This window comes from Bidens hawaiensis, unplaced genomic scaffold (genome assembly GCF_021521415.1).
Source record: "Bidens hawaiensis isolate Kalapana, Puna unplaced genomic scaffold, B.hawaiensis_p1.1 tig00003378_1, whole genome shotgun sequence".
Taxonomy (NCBI): domain Eukaryota; kingdom Viridiplantae; phylum Streptophyta; class Magnoliopsida; order Asterales; family Asteraceae; genus Bidens; species Bidens hawaiensis.
In genome coordinates this window covers 2,693,130-2,720,961 of record NW_027491188.1, presented here as the reverse complement: position 1 = coordinate 2,720,961, position 27,832 = coordinate 2,693,130, and the positions used below count along the sequence as shown (strand labels likewise).

Genomic DNA, 27,832 nt, shown 5'->3' with positions numbered 1-27,832 from the left:
TAAATTGGATCCTAGGTTTCTATTTAGGGCACGGATAACGACGCTGGCAATACACGCATTACGAGAAAACATTCCAAAAGAATATTCCTTGTTTTCCTCATACCGCCGCCGCCGTCACGAAACCCTAGACATTCCATTTACTGTTTCATTGAATGATACATTTAATACAGTGAATCTTTGTCTTTATATTTGTTCTTACTGAATATTTCTTTATCGTTTCGTTTGTCTTAGTATCACACCTTCATTCCCATCAGTTGAATATCATGATTCTGCCGGGATATTTGACAGGCCTATACCGCCGCCGCCGTCACGAAACCCTAGACATTCCATTTATTGTTTCATTGAATGATACATTTAATACAGTGAATCTTTGTCTTTATATTTGTTCTTACTGAATATTTCTTTATCGTTTCGTTTGTCTTAGTATCACACCTTCGTTCCCATCAGTTTAATATCATGATTCTGCCGGGATATTTGACAGGCCTTTGGGTATTGAATCTGTGTGTTCTTGTCAACCTATTCTAGGTTTGAACCAGATTTACGATCCTGACATTTATCAACCGACACGTTACCCGAGTTTATGTAATCATACCTATTTTCTAAACACGTAAACGATCAACTTGGCCCAGCACGTGAAACGGTGAAACTGAGCCAAGTTCAATTTTAAACATTAGATGTCGAACAACGTCACAATCTAAGATTATTGGCATGTTCTAGCGTGACAACTATACCCAGACTAGATATACAGTCCGGTTTAGTATGGAGACTATAATAATAATAATAATAATAATAATAATAATAATAATAATAATAATAATAATAATAATAATAATAATAATAATAATATAATACTGATTATAGGAACTGAGGGATCACAAGTGAAACGAACAGCGAACTGATACCGTGCTGAGTACATGCTATACAGTGAGTTTCATGACCCCTCTTTCTAAACTGTTTTACAAACTTTTGAGGTGAAAAGCATTTTGTTTATACGTATATATCTGGAAACATGTGATGATGTGAATATCTAAGTGCTAACACACAAAAGTCCCCACAATCACAGTGATTAACTTCAAGCCGATGGCTTGTGAATAGTACTATTGGTTTGACAAACCCAAACGGAATTGGCATGGATGTCGTGACAAACATAATGCCGTTTGCACATGACCATAATCATACAAAGACGCTATGTGGTGTTAGACATAACTACTCGGGGCATGTTATAGGCGAAAGAAGGCCACGGTGGTTGATTGTGCGTGGGAAATGGAACAGTCAAGGCTTCACTGTAGCTTAGCATAATTACATCACATAAATACATTAAATACATACGTACATAAAAGTACATACATACATACATGCGGATATACAAACTATGATTGTTGTACGCATAACTGATTTGTTGAAACTCGTGAAACTCACCAACTATTTGTAGTTGACCTGTTTTAACATGCTTTTCAGGTGTACCAAAATTGGAATTTGATTGATGATGTGCTACCTATTTTGGACTGTGGTTGATGCTAAGTAAATAGATGCAAGGGTATTAGTAAGAAGTAAACAGTAAGCAGACTGATTTTGATTGCATCACCTAGTTTGTAAACGTTGTTAGAACAATGTAATATATTATAAATTAGTTTGTAATATTTCTTTATAAACAATGTGGTTGATACCAGAGGTGTATGTTATATTCCCATTTTACGCTTCTGCATTTGCTAGTCGGGGTGTGACAATACGAGCTTACCTAATAACTAGACTAGATCTGATGGCTTCTTAATATCTCTCTTCGATCTTCACGTGAGTCACCTTTTCATCTCCCCCTTTAAGTGGATACTCCTTTCGTTTTCCCATTTTCCGATGATAACTCACGCCTCTTATGTCTACCCGACACAAGGGATTATAATATTAGGGTTTGTTTTATTTAGAAGTCATACTCTCTATTGATTGAGGAGGCCAATTCCTCGTCGTGTTTGACCGACGTAGTCGTTGTTGACCGAATCTGAGGAGCCCAAATCAATGCATAAAATTGCTTCATTAAGCTTCAGAGGTCAGATTACTCGGCAGAGTTGGTCGAGTTTTGCAACCCTGATGATTATAACTCTATCATATGGTTTTATTGTAAAAGCTGATGAGTGTTTAAGTTGACCACACTAAAACATATTACTAATCGTGCATGGTTATTCGATGAAATGGAAAAATGTTAGACTAGCCCATATAATGTGGGGTCAACTATATAATTAATTAGCCATTATACATAATTAGACCCATAACTAATGTGAACTAACTTTTAGGCATACTCACATTATTTATTAGGGTTTCCTCTTAAGTGTTCTAAGCTACCATTGCACCAAGGGTAAAAACACATTTAAAAAAGTTGCTTTAAGAATTCACCCATAATCAAAGAGAAATCATAATATAATAAACACATCATTTTGAACTCATATTTTTTTATATATACACAATATTTCAAAATATGTAAAACGATATAGTGTTTATATCAAGACAAAGGCAAATGGGTAATAAGCTACGTCGTAAGCCCTTTTTGTATTGCAACCCAAACTTGTAAAAACTACATTGATAAATTTTGAAGTCACAACACTACTAGCATGACCCCCTGAAGTCGGCTAAGTAACTCCATATCTTTAGATACGAAAAACCAAAAGTGTCAAATATAAGGAATACATATTTATTTTATTTCTACTTTCTCCAAACCACCGTTGTGTACTTCAAGGTAACTTTTTATGTGTTCCAAGCTACACTTCGCTCCGCGACCTTAGCTTGAACGGCTATTAGACACAATTAGATTATGTAATACTAGATTTTATCCCCCGTATTACGGGGTTGTTTTACATTATTTGTTTTTAATATTTATATATGTATATTTGGATTTTAATTTTATTTATTATAAGAAAGTTAATAATTAATATACTTGAGGTTTGATGATAAAATGGTTTCACAAATAAATGAAATGCTATAATTCGGCTTAAAAGCTATCTGGGTTTGGTGATACCCATTACCCGTTTATTTTCTTTATTATAAAATTGTTTTTTAATTATAAATAATATCTTTTTTTAAATAAAATAGGATATTAATTTTTAGCATATCCCTATTTTATAGGATTTTCATATCAAATATTTGATAAGGTTAATTTTTAATATAATGAGATGTTATAACCCGTTTAAGAGCTATATGGGTTTGGTGAGACCTTTACCTGTGAATTCGGGTCAAATGCCTGAGAAGTCTTCATTTAAAAATAAAGCAATCTGATAACTTGAGAGAATGGTTGTTTTACATTTTTCGTTTTTTAATATTTATTTTTTGAATTTTAATTTTATTTATTGTAAGAAAGTTAATAATATACTTAGGATTTGATGATGAAAGAGTTTCATAAATAAACGACATGTTATAACCCGTTTAAAAGCTATCTGGATTTGGTAACCCATGACCCACTTATGTTTTTTACTATAAAATTGTTTATTAATTATAGATAATATATGTTTCTTTTTAAATTGGATATTAAATTTTAGTATATCCCTATTTTATAGGATTTTTATATTAAATAATTTGTAAGATTAATTTTTAATTTAATGAGATGTTATAACCCGTTTAAGAGCTATCTGGTTTTGGTAAGACTCATACCCATTAATTTGGGTTAAATCAATAAGAGACCTTCATTTAAAAATCAAGTAATCTGATGGTTTACATAAATGGGGGGAGTGACCACATCGCGACACATAGGATTTTAGGATTTTCGTTTATATATATTATAAATAGATATAGATTATGTAAATGGAGAGTATTCACCCATAATTATTTTATATCTATTTAATTTATGCTTTTATTCCTAATCTTTCGGTGAATTATTAGTTACTAAATCAACTATCGATAAGTGTTATCAAGTTCTTAAAGGCACGTATGTTCCTCACCAAACTAGATATTTTTTACAACCATTAGAGATGGACGGTCTGGAGCAACCCTTTTGAATAATTAAACTAAAGATATCCAATAACATGGTTAGCTAAAAAAGTTATACTTGGTTTTATTTGCCATCATTGGGTTTCTCATCATATTTAAAGGAAATTATTATATAATAAATATATAATTTTATTTTTTCAATTTTTAATAGAGATACATAACTTTTATAAAGGCAAAAAGTTAAATTTACAAGCATAGTCCGAACTACCCTTTGTTAACTTAATAATACATGCCATCGGTTAACAAATGTTAGATTTAAGGTTCATTTTAGTTATGAGACGGAGTTATTTATCCCCTACTCTCTTAGTGATGAGGAGTCATTTATCCGTTAAATTGAAATTTCATTTTACAACAAAAGTGAAAGTTTGGAATGTTATTAATTAAAAATTATTTATTTTTATATTATTAAAATTTAGTTCGTAATTTATAAGATAAAGTAAAATATTTTAATTATTTTATTATAAGATAGAACATGATAGTTTAATGAAAGCGACAAGATGTAAACAATCAAAGATATGGATCAAAATTGATTGCCAAAAAGTATTCTTTACATTGGTTGCTTGAAATGACTTCTTTTCCCAATTGAATACAACTAAAAGTGAACAACATGATTCAACAACAGAATATAAAATTTTGTAAGAAACAAAATAATTGTACAAGCCTACAACCATTGACTTCAATCCAATGATCATTCACCAATATTGTTTCTTGTAAAAATCTTTTGTCCCGGTGCAAGAATAGCCAGCGGATCATACCTCAACTTCATCTCTACAAACCGAGGCCATCGATCCCCAAAGTGTTGCTTCCACCCTTCTTTGGTGTTGTAATGAGGCAAGTACAACTTGAAATTGAGCCCGTTTCTAACACAAACTTGAACAATTTCATGGTTTTGTGCCACTAGATCCCTTACGCATGGAGTCTTTTGATACGGGTTGGTGAACCGAAGCAAGGCCACAATATAAAAGATATCCCCATCGGGTAATACTACCGACGTACGCTCATCCCACCTAACCGAATATATAAATATTAAAGTTTATCTAAACGATATCGATTTTCATCTTCAAAATATGGTGGTCCAATTTACACTACACAATGGAAGGACCACAATGAGATGTACTCAATGATGAGGCAAGATAAGAGTCCACATCAACATATTAAGAAAAAATAATAAAAAAGAAATGGGTGTGTAAGACAAGGACATTTTGGTTAGAAAGAAAATGAAACAGAACCATATGGTGTCATTTTAAGGGATGGGTCCATCCGGTTTGCGTTGTCGTTTCTGATTCGCCAGAGACTGCTCGGATAGCTACATCACTTATGAAACTCGTTTTCCATCAAAAGATAGTTACTCTACGTCAAATTACCCTTTTTACTACCTTTATTTTTTACAATAAAAGGTTTTTATTTATCTTTTATCTTTTTTACTCATGTCCACGGCCGCAAATCTGAAACCATCCAGCCAAAATAACTGAAGATGGTTTGGCGTCATTGCTAGCATACATCCTTACCGTGGGTCCAACTCCACCAAATTATAACCTCCTTTACATGTAATTAGCTATCATTTTGGGTCCCACTTTTACTTTTACCCTCAAATATTTAACTACACCAAAATATTTAAGTTTTGTGTTTCAATAAAAGGTTGTATTCGTTTGACTTGTTTAACATGTTTACTAAGACAGTCAACCAATTCAAATCTACCACAAAAGATTAACACATTTACAACTTGATACATCTGTTTTTAAAATATAATAATAATTATCTTAAAGAAAGACTATATATATGATAAAGTAATATAACAATAATATTAATAGGCAACTACCGGGTCAACGGTTTTGTTGATGTGTAAGTGTAGACTTTAGATTGATGTATTAAAATAAATGATACTTTTAATTTGGTAGATGCTGAAGTTTTGGTAAAAATAATGAGGCGTGAAGAAGTACATAGACATATGACCTCATTTTCTTGAAGATCTTAACCACCCTATCTAAGCAGTTCAGCAAAATAGTCAACATTATACCATATATTATATTGACACCTACCATTGCCCCTAACTATATTTATACTAGTGGACGGGTCCACGAGCGTCGCTATCCGCCACGTAGGAAGATGGTAGAACCCGGCCACCACGTGACCATCATGGCTACATGCATGGCTTTTTTGTTAACTTTGATGGAACTATCCCTTCCACATAACGTTAAGGTCGGGTCCAAGAATTAGACACACTGCCTAAAACGACCCCCCTAGTTGATTCCACCAAAATTTATTAGCACCTTTTAATATAAGATATAATACGACAAGAGCTCACGCAAATGACAGATCATATGATATAATCGACGTGATAATAAAGGGATTCACTCACCTGCTTCGCAGTATAGGGTAGACTAGCATAGGGCCTCCAATCCCATCCTTCAAGATTTTCTTGAACACAAAATGATTAAAATCGGATATTGAGGATTTGGATACAAATAGGTTGAGCCAAGGATGTGGGGCGTCCCATATGCCATTGGCTTTTGCTTGCTTTTCTGCTTCCTTTACACGTAGTAGGAAATCAATGTAGCTCAGGTCCACCTTGAACAATGTATCTTTCATAAATCTCAGCCGTTCAAGCAACCTCTTTGCCCTCTATTTTTGGAAATAAAGGAAATCAAATAAGGGAAAACGATAATGTTTTCAAAACCGAATGATGTCATAATAAATTTACATGTAAAATAATACTCCAACTTAATTAAACACAGAAGAAAATAAAGGGTAGAAAGGAAAAAAATAAAGAAATATATATACCACTAGAACATAATTAAAAGCAGAAAATGAGGGGTATTTATATATATTTGTAACAAAACAAACAACCACGCCTCTAATAATCTAATAATATATATTAGTCGCATACTTAACACAAACAAACACCTCTCAAAAAGTTTATAAGAGACTGTAAAATGTCTATAACGCAACGAAAAGGTCGCTATGTTGATTGTTAATGGGCAAAAGGTAATTTGAAAGTAGGGGACAATAAAATAAAAATGAAAAAATGATGGGGTTATATATAGTGGGGGACCAAAAACGTCACCAAAATCTCAATGACTGGCAAAACGACAGCGCACTGGAAATCCTTACGGTGAACATTAATGTTAAGGACAAAGACAATATGCTCTCACCACATCACTATGGGTGTCAATCTCGTAAATATGGCCAAACTCTGAGGTTGTTTTTGCCCCTTTGTGTCAGAGAATCCAATGGAAGATACAGTAGTTGCCTTATTGTCAGTCTCAAACAAAGTTTTCTGGCTTCACAAAAACAACTGTGCTTTGCTGTGGCCAAAATGGTAATTTGTGTCATCGCTAGAGGGAGATGTAACCGGTCCTCCTCGTCTATCCTCGTGCCACGTGTGCAAGTAAAGCTTACAGAATATTTTTTTGACTTTTTTCACCTTGGGTCCTTAACCTCATCCTTTTATGCCTGACCCTACCACGTCAAACATCCTAAAATTGACCAACCCCCCTAGGTCAATATGGTCAACCCTATTCATACGTATTCTTAACTCATAAATCCTAGTTTCACTAAATATCTTATGAAAAGAGTTCATATATATTTAAACTAATTATTGTTTTCATTTGATTACAAAATCTTTTCACCAAAAATGCTACAAAATTCAATTTAACATCTAACCTATATAGAAGTTTTAGAAGTGCATTAGTCGTTATGTAACTTTCTCGTTGAAAAAAAACACATAACTCAAATACTTTTGCTTGGAGTGTCAACGCTAATGCGAAAACTGTGACAACATGCACCGTAGATGTAATAATTTGGAAAATTGGCATTTTTAACATCATTTTTTTTTACTTTCCAAAAACATATATACAGGACCTTTAAGCGATTAAAAGGTTTTACGTTAGCCTCTACGCCACCAACCTCAAAAGTATTTTTATTTGATTTTATATTTTAGACGAAAATAAAATGTACTATTTATTTTGAAGTTTTAACAATCAGAAAAATAATATATAATACCCTATGAAAAGGTCAAAATCAAAGTACCCTAGGACCTTAGTATAACAATTTCTGCAAGATACCTCTTCAAATCTAGAAAGTTATATTAATTAAATTACATGATATCAGTGAGATAAATATATAAAGCAAATCGTACTTCCATATTTCAAGGGATGTGAACAAGATCTTTTACCAACACCATAAATTCCAAAACATAAAAAGAAAAAATAATCCATTAATGCGTAAAGGTAAAACAAAGGGACCAAAAGAATATAATATCATCATACGGGTATATTTTAAAAACCCAATTATTATCATTTTTAAACAATAATAATTTTTGAAAATAATGATCAAATTATTATGCCATATAAAAGTAACATCGGAATGGCGAAAAGTGAAGTTAGAAAGCAGGAGCACTATAAGGTGCGATGCATAGGATCAAGAAAAGTAAATTCAGCAGGAAAAAGACTCACAGTATCAACTGTGGACGAGCAGTTTTCCTTGCTGTAATGTAAAGCGACTTCTAAGCAATACATAACCGGGTTATCGGATCGGGTCATGACACTCGGGTCGGGTAACTGATCCGCGTCCAACACCACCGATGGCCATCCGTTTACCGGGTCATCACTGTTCACAAACACGAATCCCTCCACGTAATCGAACGACTCGCCTTCAGGCCGAGTTATTAGCCACTCCGCGTCGTGAGTGAACTCGTCAAACTCGGAGTACACCACCCTTATCCACCTCACCTATTTGCATAAAATTAAGCCAAAAAATATTTGATTTAATAAAATATTTCCGTTGGCCATAAAAATAAAATTAAAGTGTTTCTTCTTCAGCAAAAATGCATAAAATTAATTTCATAAAATAATTCTGTTCCCCAAAATAAACGGTATAGCATTAAGCAAAAGAAATTTAATTTAATAATAAAACAATTCTGTTGGCCATAAAAAACATAAAATAAAACTTGTATAACATTTAGCAAAAATAATTTAAATTACTAAATCAGTTGCCCAAAAAAAATTAAAAATAAAAGAATTTTGTATGAAATTCGTCAAAAATGTATAACATTCAGCAAAAATACTTTTTATTTAATAAAATAATTCTATTGGTCAAAACAAATAAAATAATAAAAATTGTATAAAACTCATTAAAAATAACTTAATTTAATTTAATAATTCTATTGGTAAAAAAATAAAAATTATGGAATTCATCAGAAATGTATAAAATTCAGCAAAAATAATTTTAACTTCACCAATAATTCTGTTGGCCAAAGAAATATAAAAAATTGTATAAACTTCGTCAAAAACATATAACATTCAGCAAAAATAATTTTAATTTCATAAAACAACTCTGTTGGCCATAAAAAAATAAAAAAATAAAAAATTTAAAACATTTAGCAAAAATAATTTCATTTAGTAATATTGGCCATAAAAAAACTCAAATAAACAAAAAATAATCGTATAACCTTCAGCAAAATAACTTAATTTAATTAAAAAAACGTATAAAAATCTACAAAAAAATGTGGGTGCAAACAATTAAGCACAACGTACAACAACCACTAACCATATCCGGAGCTGGTTGAACCACGACCCGAGCCCGCGTGATAATCCCAAACTGTCCAAGCCCACCAAGAACCGCGAAAAAAAGCTCCGAATTTTCCTCACCGGAACAAACAACGGTCTCACCGTTACCCGTAACAACCTCCAACTCCGTTACATTTGACGTCTGCGGCCCGTACCTGAACGTCTGCCCACTCACACCGCCGTTAGATAACGTCCCACCCACCGTTAACCCCAAGTAATCCGTCCACGACCTTGGCGCAAACCCGTAGCTCATGAGGCACCGTTTCAACACGTCTTCCCATAATGCCCCTCCGTTAAGGTCAACCGTAATGTTATTATTATTAGATAAAACGACGTCGTTTACGGTTAGGTTTAACGATTTCATGTCGATGAGGAGGCCGTGGTTATTGGTGGAGATGGACTGGCCGTTGATGGAGTGGCCGTTGCCTCTGGCGGTGACGGTTAGGGTTGGGGATTGAGAGGCGAAGTGGATGACGGTGGAGATGTCGTGGGTGGAGGAAGGGCGGATGACGGCGAAGGGTGAGGTGGAGTGTAATCCACCGAAGTCTTTGATGACGGTGGAGCGGTAGTCGATGGTGCCGTCGAGAGTGAGTGAGGGGAGTGAGGGGTGGTCGGTGTCGTGAACGAAGTGTTGCTGTTCTAAATAAGCTATCATGGTGGTGGTGTGTTTGTTTCTCTCTCTAGAAGATTGGGTTTGGGGTTGGGTGATGGTACAGAATCTAAAGTGATCTTTTTAGTTTCTCTCACTATATTACGGGTGGTGGAGGAGGATGAGTTGAGGGTTTAAATAGCGGCCGGCTTGGATGGTAAATTTAAACATCAATTATTTCTATATTTATTTATATTTATATGTAATAATTATTATATGTAATGAGTTGGTGGTGAAGTGGTAAATGAGAGACTTGATGTTTTATGTGATTTAGGTTTGGTTTTTGCCTCCATCATTTAGTTTAGACGGCACTGACGGTGATGATAGGAGACTAGGCGAGTAGGTAGCGTTCGTTAGTTGGATCCTTGAAGTTAACGATTTTTATCTCACTGTACTGTCATGCCTTCAGGAGAATGTTCACAGACGTTGACCTTATGTGAGGGTTTTCCTCAGATCAGAAGACAATTGTATCCTGATGTGGTAAATTTAGTCGATATCCAATTTGAAAGATTCATTGGTCGTTCATAATAATAATAACAATAATCTAACTATATTCTTAAGGTAAGATGGCTTTCCACATTGCATCATTTTAGGGTCTTCTCATAGGATATTACGTAGATGCCATGCGGATGTCTTCCTATTTTATCAAGTCAATCAATTATATAATATCTGAAAACCCATAAAATATCTTACTAATATATTAAAGCAAGATGATTTTCTTCGCATGTCCTTATTCTAGGCTATCCACATAGGATTTCATATAATCACATTTTCATATCAATAATTTTCACATATTCACAATTATTTTTAATCCACTAAAATAAAATCAACATTCCAATTTAATTCAATTAATTCTACAATTAAATCTATTTATTTAAATCAATGCATTTAACTCTATGATTAAGTCTATTTATTCCAATTAATAATCACCTTGTCAAATGTATGTCTTTCTTTATAAGTTTCTGTTTCATTTAAATCTATTTATTCAAATTAATGCAATTAACTTCATGATTAAGTCTATTTATTCCAATTAATAACCACATTGCCAATGATTTAATTTACTCTTGAGGAAAGAAGAAGAACCGGTGAATGGTGATCAAACCGAATGCTTTTTAAGTTTTATTTATTTATTTATTAATAAATGACATGAAAAATTCTATAAAATATAGATATTTCTGAAAATTATTTATAAAAACACTCTAAAATAAAAAAGAAAAACGTTCTTTAGAACAATTAGGAACATTTAAAAAAAATACATAAAGCTGTTTATAAAGAGATTTTCAGAAACTTAATGTGATACAGTTTAAAGCTGGTATGCATTTATAAACTTAGTTTTCAATTAATATTACAAAATCTTTTCCTAATATGTGTTTTTTATTTTTTTTTCAGATCTAATGGTTCATTTATGTTATATTATTTCTTATTCGTTGCATTGTTTATTTATAAAGTATTTTCTTTTTATGTTATAGACATAGTTTAACATTTTTTGTAACATCTGAAGGTAAAAAACTTATATCAAATATTTGTGTTGGCTGAATGCGTAGTTTATATTTTATATTGTTTGTTGAAATGTTTTCCACCCATGTGTAACATGGGTTATTATCCTAGTATAGAAATATTATAGATGAATAAATATATATACAATTTCATTAAATGTCCTATTGATATGTTATAAGTTAACTTTGAAAATGTTTAAATATAATTTTATCTTAACATTTCTTCTAATCACAAGAGTCACTATCTAATGTTGTATTTAAAGAGATTTTTAGAGATTTATAAATTGTAAGATTTTGTATGTCATTATTTATATCTTATTAATCCATAAGATATGTTATTATGTATATTATTAAATTTAATTTTTTTGTTGTATTTTTTAATCGCCGGTGTATCACACGGGCTTTATCCTAGTAATAAATATATGGGTAGTTATTAGTTATATTTTGAAGATTGTAAGCTAACGGAACCAAATAATAACATGTGTATGTTCGTCTATCAAGTTTTTATTGAACAAGCAAGCAGTTCATGAACAACAAACTTACTGCAATTTCTTGCTCTCATTCGTTCATTAAAAAATACTTTTTTTATTTGACTAAACGAAAAATATAATATTTATATGTGTGATGAGTCTAAACGAGCGTCCTATTTAGTGAACGTACCCCCTCATACAGTGGCAGATCTAGAAATAAATCTCAGAGGTAACGTTCAGAATTTTTTTTTTACCATATTTCATACAATGTAAATGAGACAAAAATAGAAGCACGATACATGAGGTGCAAATTTCTCCTATACAGTTCTTTAAATCTAGAAATTGAGCCATTACACCCTGTTCTTTTACTTTATCGCACGTTTCTCTTTCGCTGCACAAATTAAAGCATTGTTCAAATACTTATCACCCATTCGCTTACGCAAACCCGTACTGATAAGTTTCATTTTAGAAAAACTTATTTCAACGGTTGCGATTACAACCGGTAAAACCAACGCTAGCTTCAATATTTGATAAGCAAAAGAAAACGTGACGTGCTTTCCGGTTTACACCATTACACGAGCAAGGTCACACCATTACACGTGCTTTCCGTACTGATAAGTTTCATTTTAGAAAAACTTATTTCAACGGTTGCGATTACAACCGGTAAAACCAACGCTAGCTTCAATATTTGATAAGCAAAAGAAAACGTGACATGCTTTCCGGTTTACACCATTACACGAGTAAGGTCACACATTCACTCAAATTTGAGAAATGTATCATCTTCCTTTAATGTGTGATAAAGGTCATACGATCACCCAAAATACACCATATTTTTTCATAAATCATTCGGAAACATTTTCGGAAATGTCACTATCTTAGATATGCCAAACTTATAAAATGAATCTCAAGATTTAAACTAGACATATTTTTTAACAAATTAGTTAAGACCTCACTAAATCTATTTTCAAGTCTTGAATTTGCATATCCAAAACTGTTTTAAAATTTTCAACCTCAAAATAATGATTATATAAGTTTGTTTCTTTTTTATGTTTCTCATTCAAGCAAAAGGAAAAAAAAATAATGGTTTCTATTTGCTTTGGGCTATACAATTTGTTTGGGTTTTATTTGTTTGAATTTTTAAAATATGATATTCTGTTGAGCTTGTTTATACTTGAGTCTGCTTCTATTTAATGTTTCTCGTTCAAACAAAATTAAAAAAAAAAGTTGTTGTTTTCATTTGTTTTGGTCTTTATTTAATTTGAACTTTTAAATTGGTTGGCCTTTAAACAAATAGAGGTAACGTAAAAAAATTTCAGGGATAACGAAATACGAAAACCGACACAAAAGGAAAAAAATTACATCTGCTACCCCTTTTTATGAAGTGCATCCGCCACTACGCTCATATGAGAGGTTATTTTAATTTATTTTTAAAGAGGTTGGTTAAGTTTGTGAAAGTAGAGGACACGTTTAGAAGCACGGTCACCGTTTCCATGCATTATCTTTGTCAACGAAGTCGAAGTTAGTCATTGAACAATTGTTTGTAATCAACAAATAAAGAAATGTTTATAGACACATTTAGATAAAACTGGTTTTTATTAGTGTATAGAATATTCATGTAAGATGATTATAATTTATAGGTTCTTTTTTCATAATGCTCCTTTTGATGTATATTGTTTACATATTATAAATATATACAATTTGCAACTATAGTATGCATATATAGTTGTACGTTGTGAAATAAAATTTGTACCATTGATTTTCATTCACTTAATTCTCTTTGGTTCACAACTTTCTTCTTTTTTAATTACATTTATTATTTTCTTTATTTTTTTTCAATATTTACATTTTTATACTTTTTTTAAATGAAATTGACTAACCAATTTTTCAAACACATTATATGTTTTATGTTTTATTTTTGGTTCGGTACCCACCGCAGCAAGCGGGTTTGATTGCATGATTTTAGAACTTATATGACAAAAAAAAGTAACAAATACGTATCGATATTGTTTTGCTTATACTGCGGCTATGTTTTTGGGCTCTCTTATTTGTTTGTTGTAGTGAGTAATTGAAACAAAAAAACTTTATACCCGTCGCGACGCATGAGTTTGATATTGCTATACATTTAAATTTTAAAGGTGGATATGCAACTTTACTTGCAACTTATGCATAATGTATTGTTCTATCTACTTATTGGAGTAAGTGATTCAAGATAAATGATATAAAACATTTCATCCAACAACTTACATGCATGTAAAACAAAAAAAATTAAGCAATATCAATAAACAAAACAAGGATTCGAGTACGATTTTCAACTAAAAATAAACTGTGTAGTAGTAGAGGTGGTGTTGTGGTTGATGGCCATGAAGCGTATACGGTGATTTCCTTTTTTCTATAGAAAGTCTTCAATGTAATAAACGAATGTCAGTCGACCACCGATTTCGTAGTAATGTGTGGACTTCGTTAGCTTCTTCGGTTACACTTTCACACCCCCGCAACGCGGGTGTCAAAATTCTAGTTATTACTATATAACAAATACAAAGTTTGGTGCCGCAAGTGCCTTATTGGGCCACTTGGCGGCACCGAACTGACCCGCAAAATTTGTTTTTGTTTCTATAGTTCAGTCATAGTAACGAACGTAACGAAACCGACCGAAGGTCAATTTTTTGTGTTTTTTTTTGTTTTAATTCCAGGATCGACAACGGTCGGCTTTTACTAATTCTCGAGTTTTACCTACTGACGCCACCCTATTGGTCCTCCTCAACCTTTATGTTTTTTTGTTTTATATTTAGTTTTAATTCGGGTACAATAGCACACGTCACCGAAACTGACCAAATTCACGTAAAATTACTAGCTCAACGCTTGAGACCTACGACGTCACTTGAATTTTACCACCCTCCGAGTTTTATAACCTGCCCGACGCAACGTGTCGGACGTAAAACTAGTAATATCTAAAATGCAATTTATTAATTTAAATAGGTTTTGCAACATGAATAATTAATTAACTACAAGTGCTTCAACGCAAGCCGATTAGAAGACTCTTTGCCATCTGAATATTTTGTTTTTTTTTTAACGTTTTTAAAACCACAACCACTAAATTATTAAGGGTTTACTATTCACTAGTAATTTAGTAATTTCAGAGTTATACTATATGGCTTTAAACTTTAAAAATTATGAGAATAAAAGTTCAGTATTTAAAGTAATGGTGAAACCATTGAAAGAGGAATTTAAAAAATATTTTGAACAACTACGGCCTACTTTTACATGTGTAGCCGCTTTAAACCCCATTTATAAATAGTATCAGGTTGAAGCATTGATATCCGAAATATATGACAACTTGGATATGTATGAGATCGACCCAAAATTGTCGACTGAAGCGAAGTATGCCTAAACTGACAATTTGTATCAAATTTATGATCATTAATTAAAAGTAAAAGGGCCTCCAACACAAGTAAATATTATGCGGGATACGAACTCAAATAGCGGTATAAGGACCCGCTTTTGACTATATTGAATTTTATTTGTGATTCAACGATTGAACGACAAGGGGGTAGCACCCCCAAACAAGTGAACCCGGTCAGTATTGTGGAGCAAACTTTTTGTAGCCACAGTTCTGGCCGAATAATATCACGATTTTAATATTTTGGCTTAGTGGAAAGGAAAGGAAAGGAAGAAAATTTCTGATTCTATCCGCTATGGCCCGTAATTTACTAGCCGCCCGAGCTTCTACGGTAGCTTCAGAATGTGTTTTACTCTCAGGGGTAGGGTATTATCGTTACGAAAAAGAAAAATCACCCTGAAGTCGCTAGAGATGCGCATTTTCCTAAAGAATGATCGCTTATGCATGATGGATAGCTCAACGGTTGGATTTATAGCCATGACCAACGGTCAGATTTATAGTCATTAACAACTGTCGAATTTATAGTCGTTGCAAACGGTCGAATTTATTTTATAAAATAATTTTCTGCATTAAATTAAATTTAAGAAATATTAAATTAATAAACAACCATTTTACTTCACAGTGACAAACATTTTATTTTTCAACGACAACCATGTTTAAAATAAAAAAGTAAAATGACAAACACCGTTCGCCATCTACATTTTCCTCTATGATTAGTTTTGATTTCAGTTGGCTATGGACCCGGACGATTCTCCTTCCATTTTAGCCTTTTTGCCCGGACAAGACAAAATTGCATGCTTTTTGAGACTTGAGGTGGCCACGACTTTGAGAAACTTCTCACGATACTTGCAACGAGCCACCCCCTGTTATCCGGCATAAGACACAAGTTGTAGTGGGACCAAATCTCCAGTTTTCTTTTGGTTTTGAGTATAAAAACAACTCCTTCGTTGTTTGTTATTGTGAATGATACTTGAGAACTCTAGAAGTTTTGGCGGTTTTGCCTTTAAGAGAGCTTTTGAGAGTTAAAGAAGTGGCGTAATCAAAGTTAAACCTTGAATACCTGATTATAATATGTTTGGGGTTTAAATTGATCAAACCTCGGTTTTAAACAGTCATTTATGGCTATATTGCCGTTAGAAACCGATCCCAAGCATTTATTTCGATTTATTTATTTATTTAAAAAAACGGTGTAATGCGGTTTTCAAGTATGACCCATGCCCGACCCCGACCTTGATTGGTCCTAGTGGGTATCCATCCATACCCCTTGAACGCGGGCCCGACTCCTATCTGGTTTCTGGGTAACCTGGTTCCAGCTGTACCCGATGAAATAGTATTCGGTTCCTATCCGATTTCGATTTTTGGAGAAAAAAAAACGGTTTGCTCACTTCTATAAGTGTATGTATACACATATATCACATGTGTGTATTTTTAATTGTTAAGCCCAGCCCATACATAAATGGGTTGCCAGACCAGGCCAAACTACTCATAGTCATAAGAGCAAACTAGCGTTACCGGAGCCCCAATTCGTATTGTTTACGGGCTTCATGTTTACCAAATTAACCCAAATATACACTCATTACTCATTAGTTCCCCCAAAACAAAAGACTCTAATCTCAATTTCAGTTTACAAATGCTAATCATCGAGTTATACTTAACTCATCACCTTACATTAGTGAACTCCACGTATTAGCAAAAAAATGCGCTATCCGATTTCGTACTTTTTAAAAAATAATTAAAATTAGGAGGTTATTTCTCATTTTGATACATAAGTTGTATAACTGTCATGCTCAAACCACCAAAGTCAAGTGTTAAACGAGTTGTTTTCATGTTTGCTACTTATGTTAATCGTGTTGCCTCTAACCTGTTAAACACGCTAGGATACAAACTGCCAGCCCTATAAAATCATTACCTTCAGTTTCATGAAATAGGAGTCGATATCATTAGTTTTGTAGTCACATTGGTGTAGGCCAAGAATCATGGCGAACTTGAGTTGCAACACGATTCTAAGGTTCCGGTTCCAGCTCTAAACCGGTACCAAGTTGGGTCAACAAATGTCAAAACTTTGTTTTTGCTTAAACTAGCTCTGGTTTTTATGTAGAAAACATTTGTTCAGTTTCATATCGGTTATTGTTTGCCAGTTTGGTTCGGTTTTAACCAGTTTCATATAAATATGGATTTATATGAGAATGAAGAAAAATAAGAATTTAGGTCGATGAGGTCTGAAAAACTTTCTTTCAAAACTTCAATCGGATGAAGAGGAAACGTGACATTATAGATATCTTTATTTAATAGATTGTATAATCATTTATTTATTTGAAACGTTTCTTTTTGATTTACATGAAAATTATCAACATTTATTATGTTTATAATAAAGATATTTATCATCAACGGACAAAGCCCTAAGTGATTTGTCAGTAAAATATCCATTACAGGTAATGTCATTTAGGATCCACTGGTAATATCTGCATGTGAAAGGTCCATTGGTGATACTTCCCCCCATAAGTGATCTGTCGGTAGCGTGCCTATAAAATCTTTACCCACTTCCGGTTTCCACATGAAACCTCACAACAAAGTACCGAGAAGTCCTACTTTCATTAGCAGATCATTAACAGATTTTTTCATCAATGATCGAGGGTGAGACGAGACAATTGAAACTTGCTTTAAAAAAAAAAACTATTTGTTTTTTAAATGATACGAGTAAAAGACTACCTCAAAACATCTTAACACTCATATCCTGTGAACCCATTAAATGATAAAAATCAAAATGTTATAGATTGCATGACTATTTATATATATTTTTTAATTACAGCCAAGAAAATAAATGAAAGACTTGTTATCATAACATGTTAATGAATATTTTGTTACCATTTTCCCAAATTGTGACCAACTTAGCGGTTAAAAACAACGGACAATGTGAGGGATAGGATTATCCATGTGAGCAGAAAGTATCCCACAAGTCTTGTTGGCTCAGTATTTTCAGGCTCCTGTAACACAATAACAACCAATTAGGCACAAGTTACTTCCTACATTAATTAGGCACAAGTTACTTCCTACATTTGAGAGAAGGTATCACGAATGGGGTTGCAAGTTAAAAAACATTCGGATTAGGTCAGTTTGGGTCGACTGACCCACAAACACGTTATTTCGCGCCTTTAAAAACGTAACTATGATTCGTATTCTTCGATTTACACTGCATTCTCGGGTTTAAACTACAAGGAAAAGAAATGATAAAACTGGATAAGGGAAGAAAAGAAAAGAAATTATATGCTTAAAAGGTATTTTCAAGTTAAAAGAAAAGAAAAGAAAAGAAAGTGTTAATTATATTCTTGAGTTAGATAGAAAGAAAAAGATAAGAAAAAAAATTGTAACTTTACAATTATGTCCTCATTTTTGAGTTAAATAGAAAGGAAAAGATGGGTAAATTAGTAATAAATAAACTTTTCCTTCACAATCCAGCCATATTTGACAGGAAAGTTTTGAAGGAAAAAAGGCCTAACTTTTTTTTCCATTCTCTTTCTTTTCATTTAATAAAAAAACTCAAGAATGAAACAAGAAAAATTTTCTTATCTTTTCTTTTAGTATAAGAAAAGTAGCTCAAGTGATATTTAAAAAATATTCGACTAACGGTGCAATGGGTTAAAATGCGTTTGGGATAGGTGAGGTGGGTTCACCCACAAACGCGTTTTGTTTTCTACTTTAAGAGCATTCTTATTCTATCCCCAAAATTTTTGTGAGGGAAGTTTGTAAATTATAGGGTGGGGTTTTGAATGGTTGTGAGTATAAATTATAGGGTGGAGAGAGAAATGTAGTGATTTTTTTGTAAATTTGGGGAAAATGTTGTGATTTTTTCTAAATTATAGGGTGGAGAGAAAAAACTGTAATGATAAAAATATAAAAAAATATTATTTAAAAATAGTAGATAGAAATGTAGTGTTTTTTAGTGTAATTATAGAGATGAGTATGGAGGATGTGTTGAGAATGCTCTTAGAGCTTTCTCATCCGATCTCCCAAAATTTTGTGAGAAGAGTTTGAAAATTATAAGGTAAGGTTTTGAGTAATTGTGAATGTAAATTATAGGGTGAAGAGAGAAAAGCTAGTGATTTTTTGTAAATTTGAGGAAAATGTAGTGATTTTTTTTGTAAATAATAGGGTGGAGAGAGAAAACTGTAATAATTAAAGTACAAAAAAATATTATTTAATTAAACAAGAGAGATAAATGCAGTGTTTTTTAGTATAATTATAGAGATGTGGATAGGAGATCGGTTGAGAATGCTCTAAGAAAGGTAACTATGGCTAAAAACAAACTTTTATATCTTTTAAATGTTTGACTAAAGTGATTTAAAAAACTATATTTACTAAAAGGGGAAAGTGAATACGAAGCTGTTAGGCGTGTAACCTTACATGAAAAACCTATCAAAACTACGTAGTTTTGATTAAAAACATTATTTAATTAAACTACATTCCATATTTACAATAATTTCATGGCTTTACTAACCACTCGACCGCTATAGAAGGTGAAAAGAGTCAACTCCTTTGATTATAATTTTAGAGAAGGTTTTCAGAGATGAATTAATTTATAGCTATTATGATTTGGAAACAAAAGTTTTGCAGGTTTTCAAGATGAATTTTTTTTTATTTGTATGAATTTATTTAGGGTTTTCATTTATTTATTTCTCTTTAATAATTGAAGCTTTTGTGTGACAACATTAAGAATGATACAGAACTTAAACTTTGAAAGAAAAAAAACTTACATAATCCAAAGATTTACATCTCACTGATTTAATATGAAATTTTGCACGTTTTCAATGAGGTTTTTCTGTTTTTATTTGTTAAATTTTATTTTTCATTTATATAACTTAATTAATATTAAAATTCAAAAGAAAAAAATATAAATTAATCCAAGAGAACGAACTAGATCCAAAGCTTGAGAACTAAATGATTCAATTAAGATTGCAGGCAATTGTTTTCCAAATTCAAAATTAATAAATAAAGATTTATAAAAGGGGAAGGTATTTTAGTTAAATGATGGGGGGTGTGGTCAAAATTATGTAGTTTTGATAGGTTTTTCGTGTAAGGTTGTACGCATAACAGCACTGTATTCACTTTCCCCTTACTAAAAATGCATTTTAGGTGTATTTCAACCTATTTAACATGATAAACCGAGTTTGACCCTTTTAGCCTGAGGAACCAAGTTTGACCCTTTTAGCCTGAGGAACCAAGTTTGACTTTAATCGATATATTTCATTTGACCTGTTTAGCCAGATGAGTGTTTGACCCGTCTTATCCCCTCTTATCTTGAATTGATGAACCCAGTTTGATCCATTTAGCCTGATGAACCCAACTTGACGCATTTAGCCTTTGACCCGTTTAGCCAGATGAACCCAATTTGACCTAATACATTTAATTTGACCCATTTGAGATTAAACAACACCAACATCGACTCAATTACCCCGTGTGAGATTAAACAACACCGTTATTAACCCATTCTTAACTAAATATGTAGAAACAAACAATGAGTTCATAGACTACCTGCGGTGGAGGCGTCTCAGGTGAATTTGCGGTTTCTGTTTGAGTAATATCAACCTCGAAAGGCCAAGCGTATCGATCCGGGTTGTCATTCCTAGCCAAGCTCCAGTCATACAGCCTTCTTTCTTCCACAGATGATAAGATTGAATATGACTCCTAAAACACATAAATGGAACACATTTTATAAGTGTGCATAAACTATACTTATTATTATTATTATTATTATTATTATTATTATTATTATTATTATTATCATCATCATACTAACTTTCAATTGATCAAGCTGCTTGGTTAACTCCTCTTGTTCCAGCCCTTGGTTCATTACCTCTTCAATCTTTAAATTATATGCAGGCTTAACCTAGATTATGATCCAGAAGTCAAATTTAAATTAACATTGAAATTGAATGAGGGAAGATGCTAATTAACTAACTAACCTGTTCATATGAACATCCCTTTTTTAGACCTAGAATGCCATAGTGATCTACATCTGTAATGGCTGCACACTAAATATAATCATCATTAATCATCTGCAACTCATTGGATGTCTCGAAACGGATTAAATTTCACTTTTCGTGAACTGTTCGGCAGGAAGTTCGTTCGTTTAAGAAACAAATGAGCATGAACAAGGAATTTCTTTCGATTAACTAAATGAACGAACACGAACAAAGGTCATGTTTGTTTAATTTTTGTGAACATTCGATAATGTGTCCGCTTAAGTTTGTTAATGTTTGTTCATTTGTTTTAATACTTTTTAATAACTAGTCTAATCATATCATATAGATTTAAGCAAATATAAGAAAAAAATATATATGAGTATTATCTGATTAATTTATATGTGAAGTTAATATATGAAAATGAATGTTAAAAAAATAACACCAACGGAAACTTGATTGTTGGCACTGACCATTCTTGGTTAGGAAATCAAATATGAACCGTTCACGAACAAGTTAAGGAACGAACATAAAACAAAAAATTTCGTTTGAGTTAGCTAGCCGCTTGTTTGTTTTTCCGATAAAAGCTTAATGGACGAATATTAACAAGGCCTTGTTTGGTTCAATTCATGTTTGCAGCCTTACAAACAAATTAAACAAAGCAAAAGAAATACCAATGCCACGAAGAGCTTTTTCGACGTTAAGAGCGGAGATCAAAGACTGAGGTCCCTGCGGTACTTCAATCGAGCTTTCCTCCGTCTGCTCAACCACCGGAGATGATGATGATGATGCATCCTCGGTGGAACTCCGAATATTAAATCTAACAACTTGTTTTGTAGCAAAGGTTATTGAATTGTTGGAGAAAGCCGTTACGACAGGAAGATGATGGCGGCGGAGACAGGTAGTAGCAAAGGTGGTGGTGGTTGCTGGAGTAGCCATGGTGGTTGTGAGTTGGTTGAAGATTTCCGTTGTGGTGGTTGATGAGGTTCTGGTTTTGGCGGGTGTCATGTAAATCCAAAAGCAATAGATAACGCAACAAAACATGACCACTAGTTGTTTTACTGGTATACGTTGTATGGTTAATTTAATAACATAATAGATGTTGTCAAAAGTTGTCGTTGTAGTATAGTGGTAAGTATTCCCGCCTGTCACGTGGGTGACCCTGGTTCGATCCCCGGCAAAGGCGAGTTTTTTTCTGTTTTTACACGCCACCTTCAACGGCGGTTTGAAGCTTTTCGCTTTTTTTTTTCACGCCTATTTATGTTGTGTTTATAATTAAATTTAAATTAAACATGCATTTATATAACACAATTTTAACACAATTTTAAGACAATCGAAGTATATGTTCCGTGTTCCTACTTTAATTTTATAGAAATGTTAATTAGCTTTTAGCCACTTTATTTAGAATGTTTATAGAAAATAACCAAAATATATACTTGTTGGTACAAAAAAAAAAAAAAAAAAAAGAAAAACGTGTTGAATGGTCTTATCATCATAGCTTGTTGGTGCTTTTGGAATGCACGGAACATTCGGTTTTTCCAAAAAAAAAATAAAAAATTATTAGACGGCCTTCATGGTGGTGAAGAACATTAAACCGCTAAGGTAACTTTGGATATAAAATAGGTCTTCATTTAAGTACTTGACGTGAACGGATGGATGTAATTTTGTTTTTCAATTGTGTTTTGTTGGTCGTACGGTCCTCTAGCGTCTTGCTAGTGGCGAGGTGTTTCAAACTCAATTCAAACATGGGTGTTTGGGATTCTTTATTTTTACCTCATTATGACTTATCAATCTTGTGATTTATGGAACTTTTTCACTCATATATTAAGCAATCCCAAACACTTTTTTAACTTTTCATGAGTTAGGAGACAAAAATAAAGAGTACCAAAGACCCTCTAAATTCGTATGAATATGATTGATTAAAAATCCAAATTCTTATTGTTATTGATTAAAAATCCATGATCAATGCTTAAGCTCAACACATTTGAACTCCGACAATAATATCCACCCGTAACACCTAAAACCAAAGCAATCGAATCAACGCATTTGAAATCCAACAATAAAATCATATATTCTACTTTTATACTTTATAAAGTGTACAACATAGTTACTTAGTCCTGAAAATTCTATTCATATTTTCACATAATGTCAATTTGCAAAGTCGGTGTGGAATATGATTAGCTCATGGTGCAAGATTTCTCTGATTTACGTCTTTTCGGTTCAGGACTTACGTTACACACATCGGCTCCGCTTAGGAAAAAAAAGAAGAAGAAGAAGAAGAAGATGAAAAAGGTGTTGAATGGTATTATCATGATAGCTTGTTGATGCTTTTGGAATGCATAGAACGAGTCCGCTTTTCCGAAAGAAATTAGATGGCCACCGAGGTGGAGAAGAACATTAAATCGCTAGATTATCTTAGAATATAAAACAAGTCTTTCGTTTAAGTTATTGACGCGAACAGATAGATGGGTGTAATTTTGTTTTCCAATTGTGTTTTGTTGATAGTACGGTCTTTTAACGTCTTGCTAGTGGTGTTCGTTTTAATAAAGTTGCCTGTTGGAAAAATAAATAAATTCATATGATTGATTAAAAATCCAAATTCTTCTTATTATTAAAACCTTAAGACTATGCACTATGGGCGTGGTGGATGGGATGATGAGGGCCCGGAACACCACCATGGGGCGCCGTTGATGGAGGCGCGGAAGGGGCTCTCTCTCCTCTCTCACATACACACATATATATCTATATATATACATATATATTGGGGTGCCCAATGGGCATTAACCATAGCGGGACGGGCTTCGATGCCCCGTTTTTTACGAGACAATGACGTGTCATTGACGTGGCACCGTGGAGGGGCTTTCGAAGACCCTCACCGTATCATACAGCCTAACAAATAAATAACTAAAAATTCAAAACTTATATCAGAGTATCAGTTTGTTCTGCCGCCAAACGATTTCACCATCGTACGAACACGTCTCCCATTTTCCCATTCAAATTCAGTAAACCAAACCCACATTAATCATTACCCGCAAACCCCAATTATCCAATTTCATTTAGTCTTTCCTTAATTCAGTAGTTTTCTTCTCACCCACCAAGTGTTCGACGAAATTCCCCTGAGAGTATTATAACTTTAATACATAATGTTACTAAGGATACTTAGATATTGCAGCTTAAACCTTGTGTGTACTGCTAGAATACAAAGATACCGGACAACCCGGGTGCTAGAATACCAAGATTTCACTATGGCATTTCATCAAGCAGTAGGTATGCAACCCAAAATCAGTCTTTTTGCACCCCACCCGTGTCATTCTTTTTCAATCCTGGTTCAAGCTAGAGACCCCGGTAAGCTAAGTGAGCAATTACAAACCGCACTCGACGAATACCGGCTTACCGATGCATGGCAATTAAACGAACAGCACATGAACATGGACGGTTTTCCGAGAAAGTCGATTGTCAACAAAGTTATTGCAACTTTTGCGCAAAGTCTAGAGCGTGAATGGCTCGATCGGGCGTATGATCTAGTGGAAAAAGCCATTAATAATAATAAACAAAACTTACTAGAAAAGGAGACTTTGATATATCTTTCATTATGTCTTGCGAAACACGGTTCGGTTGTGAATGCAGCGACTGTTTTGAGAAAACTGGTGGAAACCGAGCAGTTTCCACCGGTGAATTCTTGGGCTGCAATATTAGGTTACATGTCACAAAGTTCTCCTGGTGCTTACCTGGCTGCTGAGCTGGCGCTCGAGATTGGTTTTATGTTTCAAGACGGGAGAGTGGACCCGCGCAAGAAAAGTAATCAACTTTTGATTGCTATGAAGCCTAACACAACCGCTGTCAACATTGCTTTGGCGGGTTGTCTTCTTTTTGATATTAATAGGAAAGCAGAGGAGATTTTGGATATGATACCGCGAATCGGTGTGAAAACTGATGTTACGTTGTTGATCCTGATGGGTCATTTGCATGAACGGAATGGAAGACGCGAAGAGCTTAGAAAACTTAAGAGATATGTTGATGAAGCACATGATTTGAGTGATAGTCAGTTTAGTGAGTTTTATAATTGTTTGCTTTCTTGTCATTTGAAATTTGGTGATTTGGATTCTGCATCGTGTATGGTGATTGAAATGATTCGAAAGGTGAAAAAAGCTCAAAATTCTCTTGGGTTGTCCACTTTTATGTATGATGTTAAAAAAACAGACAAAGTAGAGTCTCAAAAGAGTTTGACCGATGAAAAGTCAACGGATGTGTTGAATTATGAAGACTTTTGTCTTGACCGGAAGTTTGTAAAACTTGAAGCAGAGGCTAAAGAGCTACTTAATATGTTAATAACAAAGTTTCAAACACGATTAGAACTTGTCACAACCGAACGTGGCATTCTCAAACCGACAGATACGATATTTGTGAAACTAGTGAAAGGTTACTTGGAATCTAATAAAACAAAGGAGCTCGTTGAGTTTCTAGTCAAGGTGGAAAAAGAAGATTCGCCCGTTTCACCCGATAGCTCGCCTTTGGTTCAAGTAATCAATACATGCATTTCTCTTAAGTGGTTGGATCAGGCACACGATCTTCTTGACGAGATGCGCATGTGTGGTGTCAAAACAGGATCTTCCGTGTATTCATCTCTTCTAAAGGCGTATTGTAAAGAAAACAGGACAGCAGAAGTCAAATCACTCGTTAAAGATGCACGTAGAGCCGGGGTCCAGCTAGACGCAAGCTCCTACGAGGCAATGATCCAGTCCCGTGTGGTCGATAAAGATACTCAAGGGGCTTTAAATCTGTTTAAAGAAATGAAAGAAGCTAAACTAGAGAAATCGGGTCAACAAGAGTTTGAGAATCTGGTCAACGGGTGTGTCGGAAGTGGTGAGGCTAAGTTAATGGCGAAACTTTTGCAGGAAATCAAAGACGGTCAACCCGTTGACTGTGGCGTTCATGATTGGAACAACGTGATCCACTTTTTCTGTAGGAAACGGTTAATGCAAGATGCGGAAAAGGCTCTTAAAAAGATGAGAAGTTTAGGGCATGCCCCGAATGCTCAAACGTTTCATTCGTTAGTGACGGGTTATGCTGCAGTTGGCGGGAAGTATACCGAGGTTACTGAACTTTGGGGTGAGATGAAGGTTCTTGCTTTTTATCATGGAATGAAGTTTGATCAAGAGTTGTTGGATTCCGTGCTTTATACGTTTGTCAGGGGCGGTTTTTTTATTCGGGCTAATGAAGTTGTGGAGATGATGGAAAAGGGAAAAATGTTTGTGGATAAGTATAAATACCGAACGCTTTTTCTGAAGTATCATAAGACATTTTGTAAAGGGAAGGCTCCCAAGGTTCAGACAGAGTCACAGTTAAACAGGAGGGAAGCTGCATTGACCTTTAAGAAATGGGTCGGGTTGTTTTGAGGAGTATTTGCGCTTATTTTTTGACCATGGATCATCTGGACCTTGCACAATCCAATTAAAGATTTGGATATGATAGCCTGGTATGTGTTTGTAGACCTCATGTAGTCATAAATATGATTTTCTATTATTTATTTTACAGTATAAAGTGGATTTTGTAGGGAAATGTGTGTGTGTGGGGGGGGGGGGGGGGGGGGGGGAGATGGGGCTGGGTGACTCTTTTAGATTATTCTGATCTTAATTGTCAAAACCATTTCTATCATTCATAACAAAGCATGGTTCTGTTTTCTAGTTTATCTATTTCATCATATTGTTTATCTGTTTTTAAGAGATGTTGATTGGTATTAGGGGTGTATACAAGCTGTGCTCAAGCTTGGCTCATGAGTAGCATTTATTATTTAGTTATTATCATAGTTATCAAAGGCGTTAGGCGCAAAAAAAAAAAAAAAAATGCGAGGGCCTAACAAAAAAAAGCACACTTAAATAAAATATATTTGAAATTTATTATGTATTTATTATTTAGTTATTATCATAGTTATCAAAGGCATTAGGTGAAAAAAGAAAGTGAGGGCCTAACAAAAAAAAAGCGCACTTAAATAAAAAAATATTTGAAATTTATTATGTATTAGAAAAATAATACTATTCTTCACATAAAATAACAAAAACTGTTATATAACATTTAGTACCAAGAGTTCTAAAAGAGTCAAGAATCGCATGTAATTCCAGAACTTGAATAACAAAATATTCAAAAGTAAAGTACCAAAATTTTAATACTAAAATGTTCAAAACATGAATACCAAAAGTTCAAAAAGTAATAAATAGTAAAGGTTTAAATGATCATTGTTCTTGATCCGTCATCAATACCAATAGAGGCGTCGTCAACTTCAAGAAGCGAGGGCCTAGGAACTAGAAGCGCATATCATAATTGTATATT

The 27,832-nt window shown here is 33.5% G+C and overlaps 3 protein-coding genes across 3 annotated transcripts; 1 reads left to right on the top strand and 2 right to left on the bottom strand.

Moving 5' to 3' along the window:
• Positions 1-4,520: 4,520 nt before the first annotated feature.
• Positions 4,521-10,191, bottom strand: LOC143623324 (cytokinin dehydrogenase 7-like). The gene is made up of 4 exons (XM_077094259.1): positions 9,517-10,191; positions 8,424-8,699; positions 6,329-6,591; positions 4,521-4,976 (listed from the first exon to the last, which is right to left on the bottom strand). Exons 1-4 carry the CDS (start codon positions 10,189-10,191, stop codon positions 4,658-4,660), a joined length of 1,533 nt encoding a protein of 510 aa, XP_076950374.1. The 3' UTR covers positions 4,521-4,657.
• Positions 10,192-18,405: 8,214 nt separating this feature from the next.
• Positions 18,406-22,561, bottom strand: LOC143623322 (NAD(P)H-quinone oxidoreductase subunit U, chloroplastic-like). The gene is made up of 5 exons (XM_077094258.1): positions 22,180-22,561; positions 21,509-21,570; positions 21,343-21,432; positions 21,078-21,230; positions 18,406-18,532 (listed from the first exon to the last, which is right to left on the bottom strand). Exons 1-5 carry the CDS (start codon positions 22,547-22,549, stop codon positions 18,437-18,439), a joined length of 771 nt encoding a protein of 256 aa, XP_076950373.1. The 5' UTR covers positions 22,550-22,561; the 3' UTR covers positions 18,406-18,436.
• A 2,189-nt stretch (positions 22,562-24,750) lies between these two features.
• Positions 24,751-27,045, top strand: LOC143623343 (pentatricopeptide repeat-containing protein At1g03100, mitochondrial-like). The gene has a single exon (XM_077094277.1). It carries the CDS (start codon positions 24,751-24,753, stop codon positions 26,899-26,901), a length of 2,151 nt encoding a protein of 716 aa, XP_076950392.1. The 3' UTR covers positions 26,902-27,045.
• Positions 27,046-27,832: the final 787 nt, after the last annotated feature.

Bases quoted from the DNA above. Each gene is read 5' to 3' on its own strand.
- LOC143623322 (XM_077094258.1), bottom strand. From the start codon at position 22,549: ATGTTTTGTTGCGTTATCTATTGCTTTTGGATTTACATGACACCCGCC. The intron at 21,571-22,179 runs GTATTTCTTTTG...TTTAGTGTGCAG, and splicing joins AAAAGCTCTTCGTGGCATTG to CCATTACAGATGTAGATCAC. The intron at 18,533-21,077 runs GTAGTCTATGAA...ATTGTGTTACAG, and splicing joins CTGAGACGCCTCCACCGCAG to GAGCCTGAAAATACTGAGCC.
- LOC143623324 (XM_077094259.1), bottom strand. From the start codon at position 10,191: ATGATAGCTTATTTAGAACAGCAACACTTCGTTCACGACACCGACCAC. The intron at 8,700-9,516 runs GTTAGTGGTTGT...TTATGCAAATAG, and splicing joins TTCAACCAGCTCCGGATATG to GTGAGGTGGATAAGGGTGGT. The intron at 6,592-8,423 runs GTGAGTCTTTTT...TTCCAAAAATAG, and splicing joins GCTCGTCCACAGTTGATACT to AGGGCAAAGAGGTTGCTTGA.
- LOC143623343 (XM_077094277.1), top strand. From the start codon at position 24,751: ATGGCATTTCATCAAGCAGTAGGTATGCAACCCAAAATCAGTCTTTTT.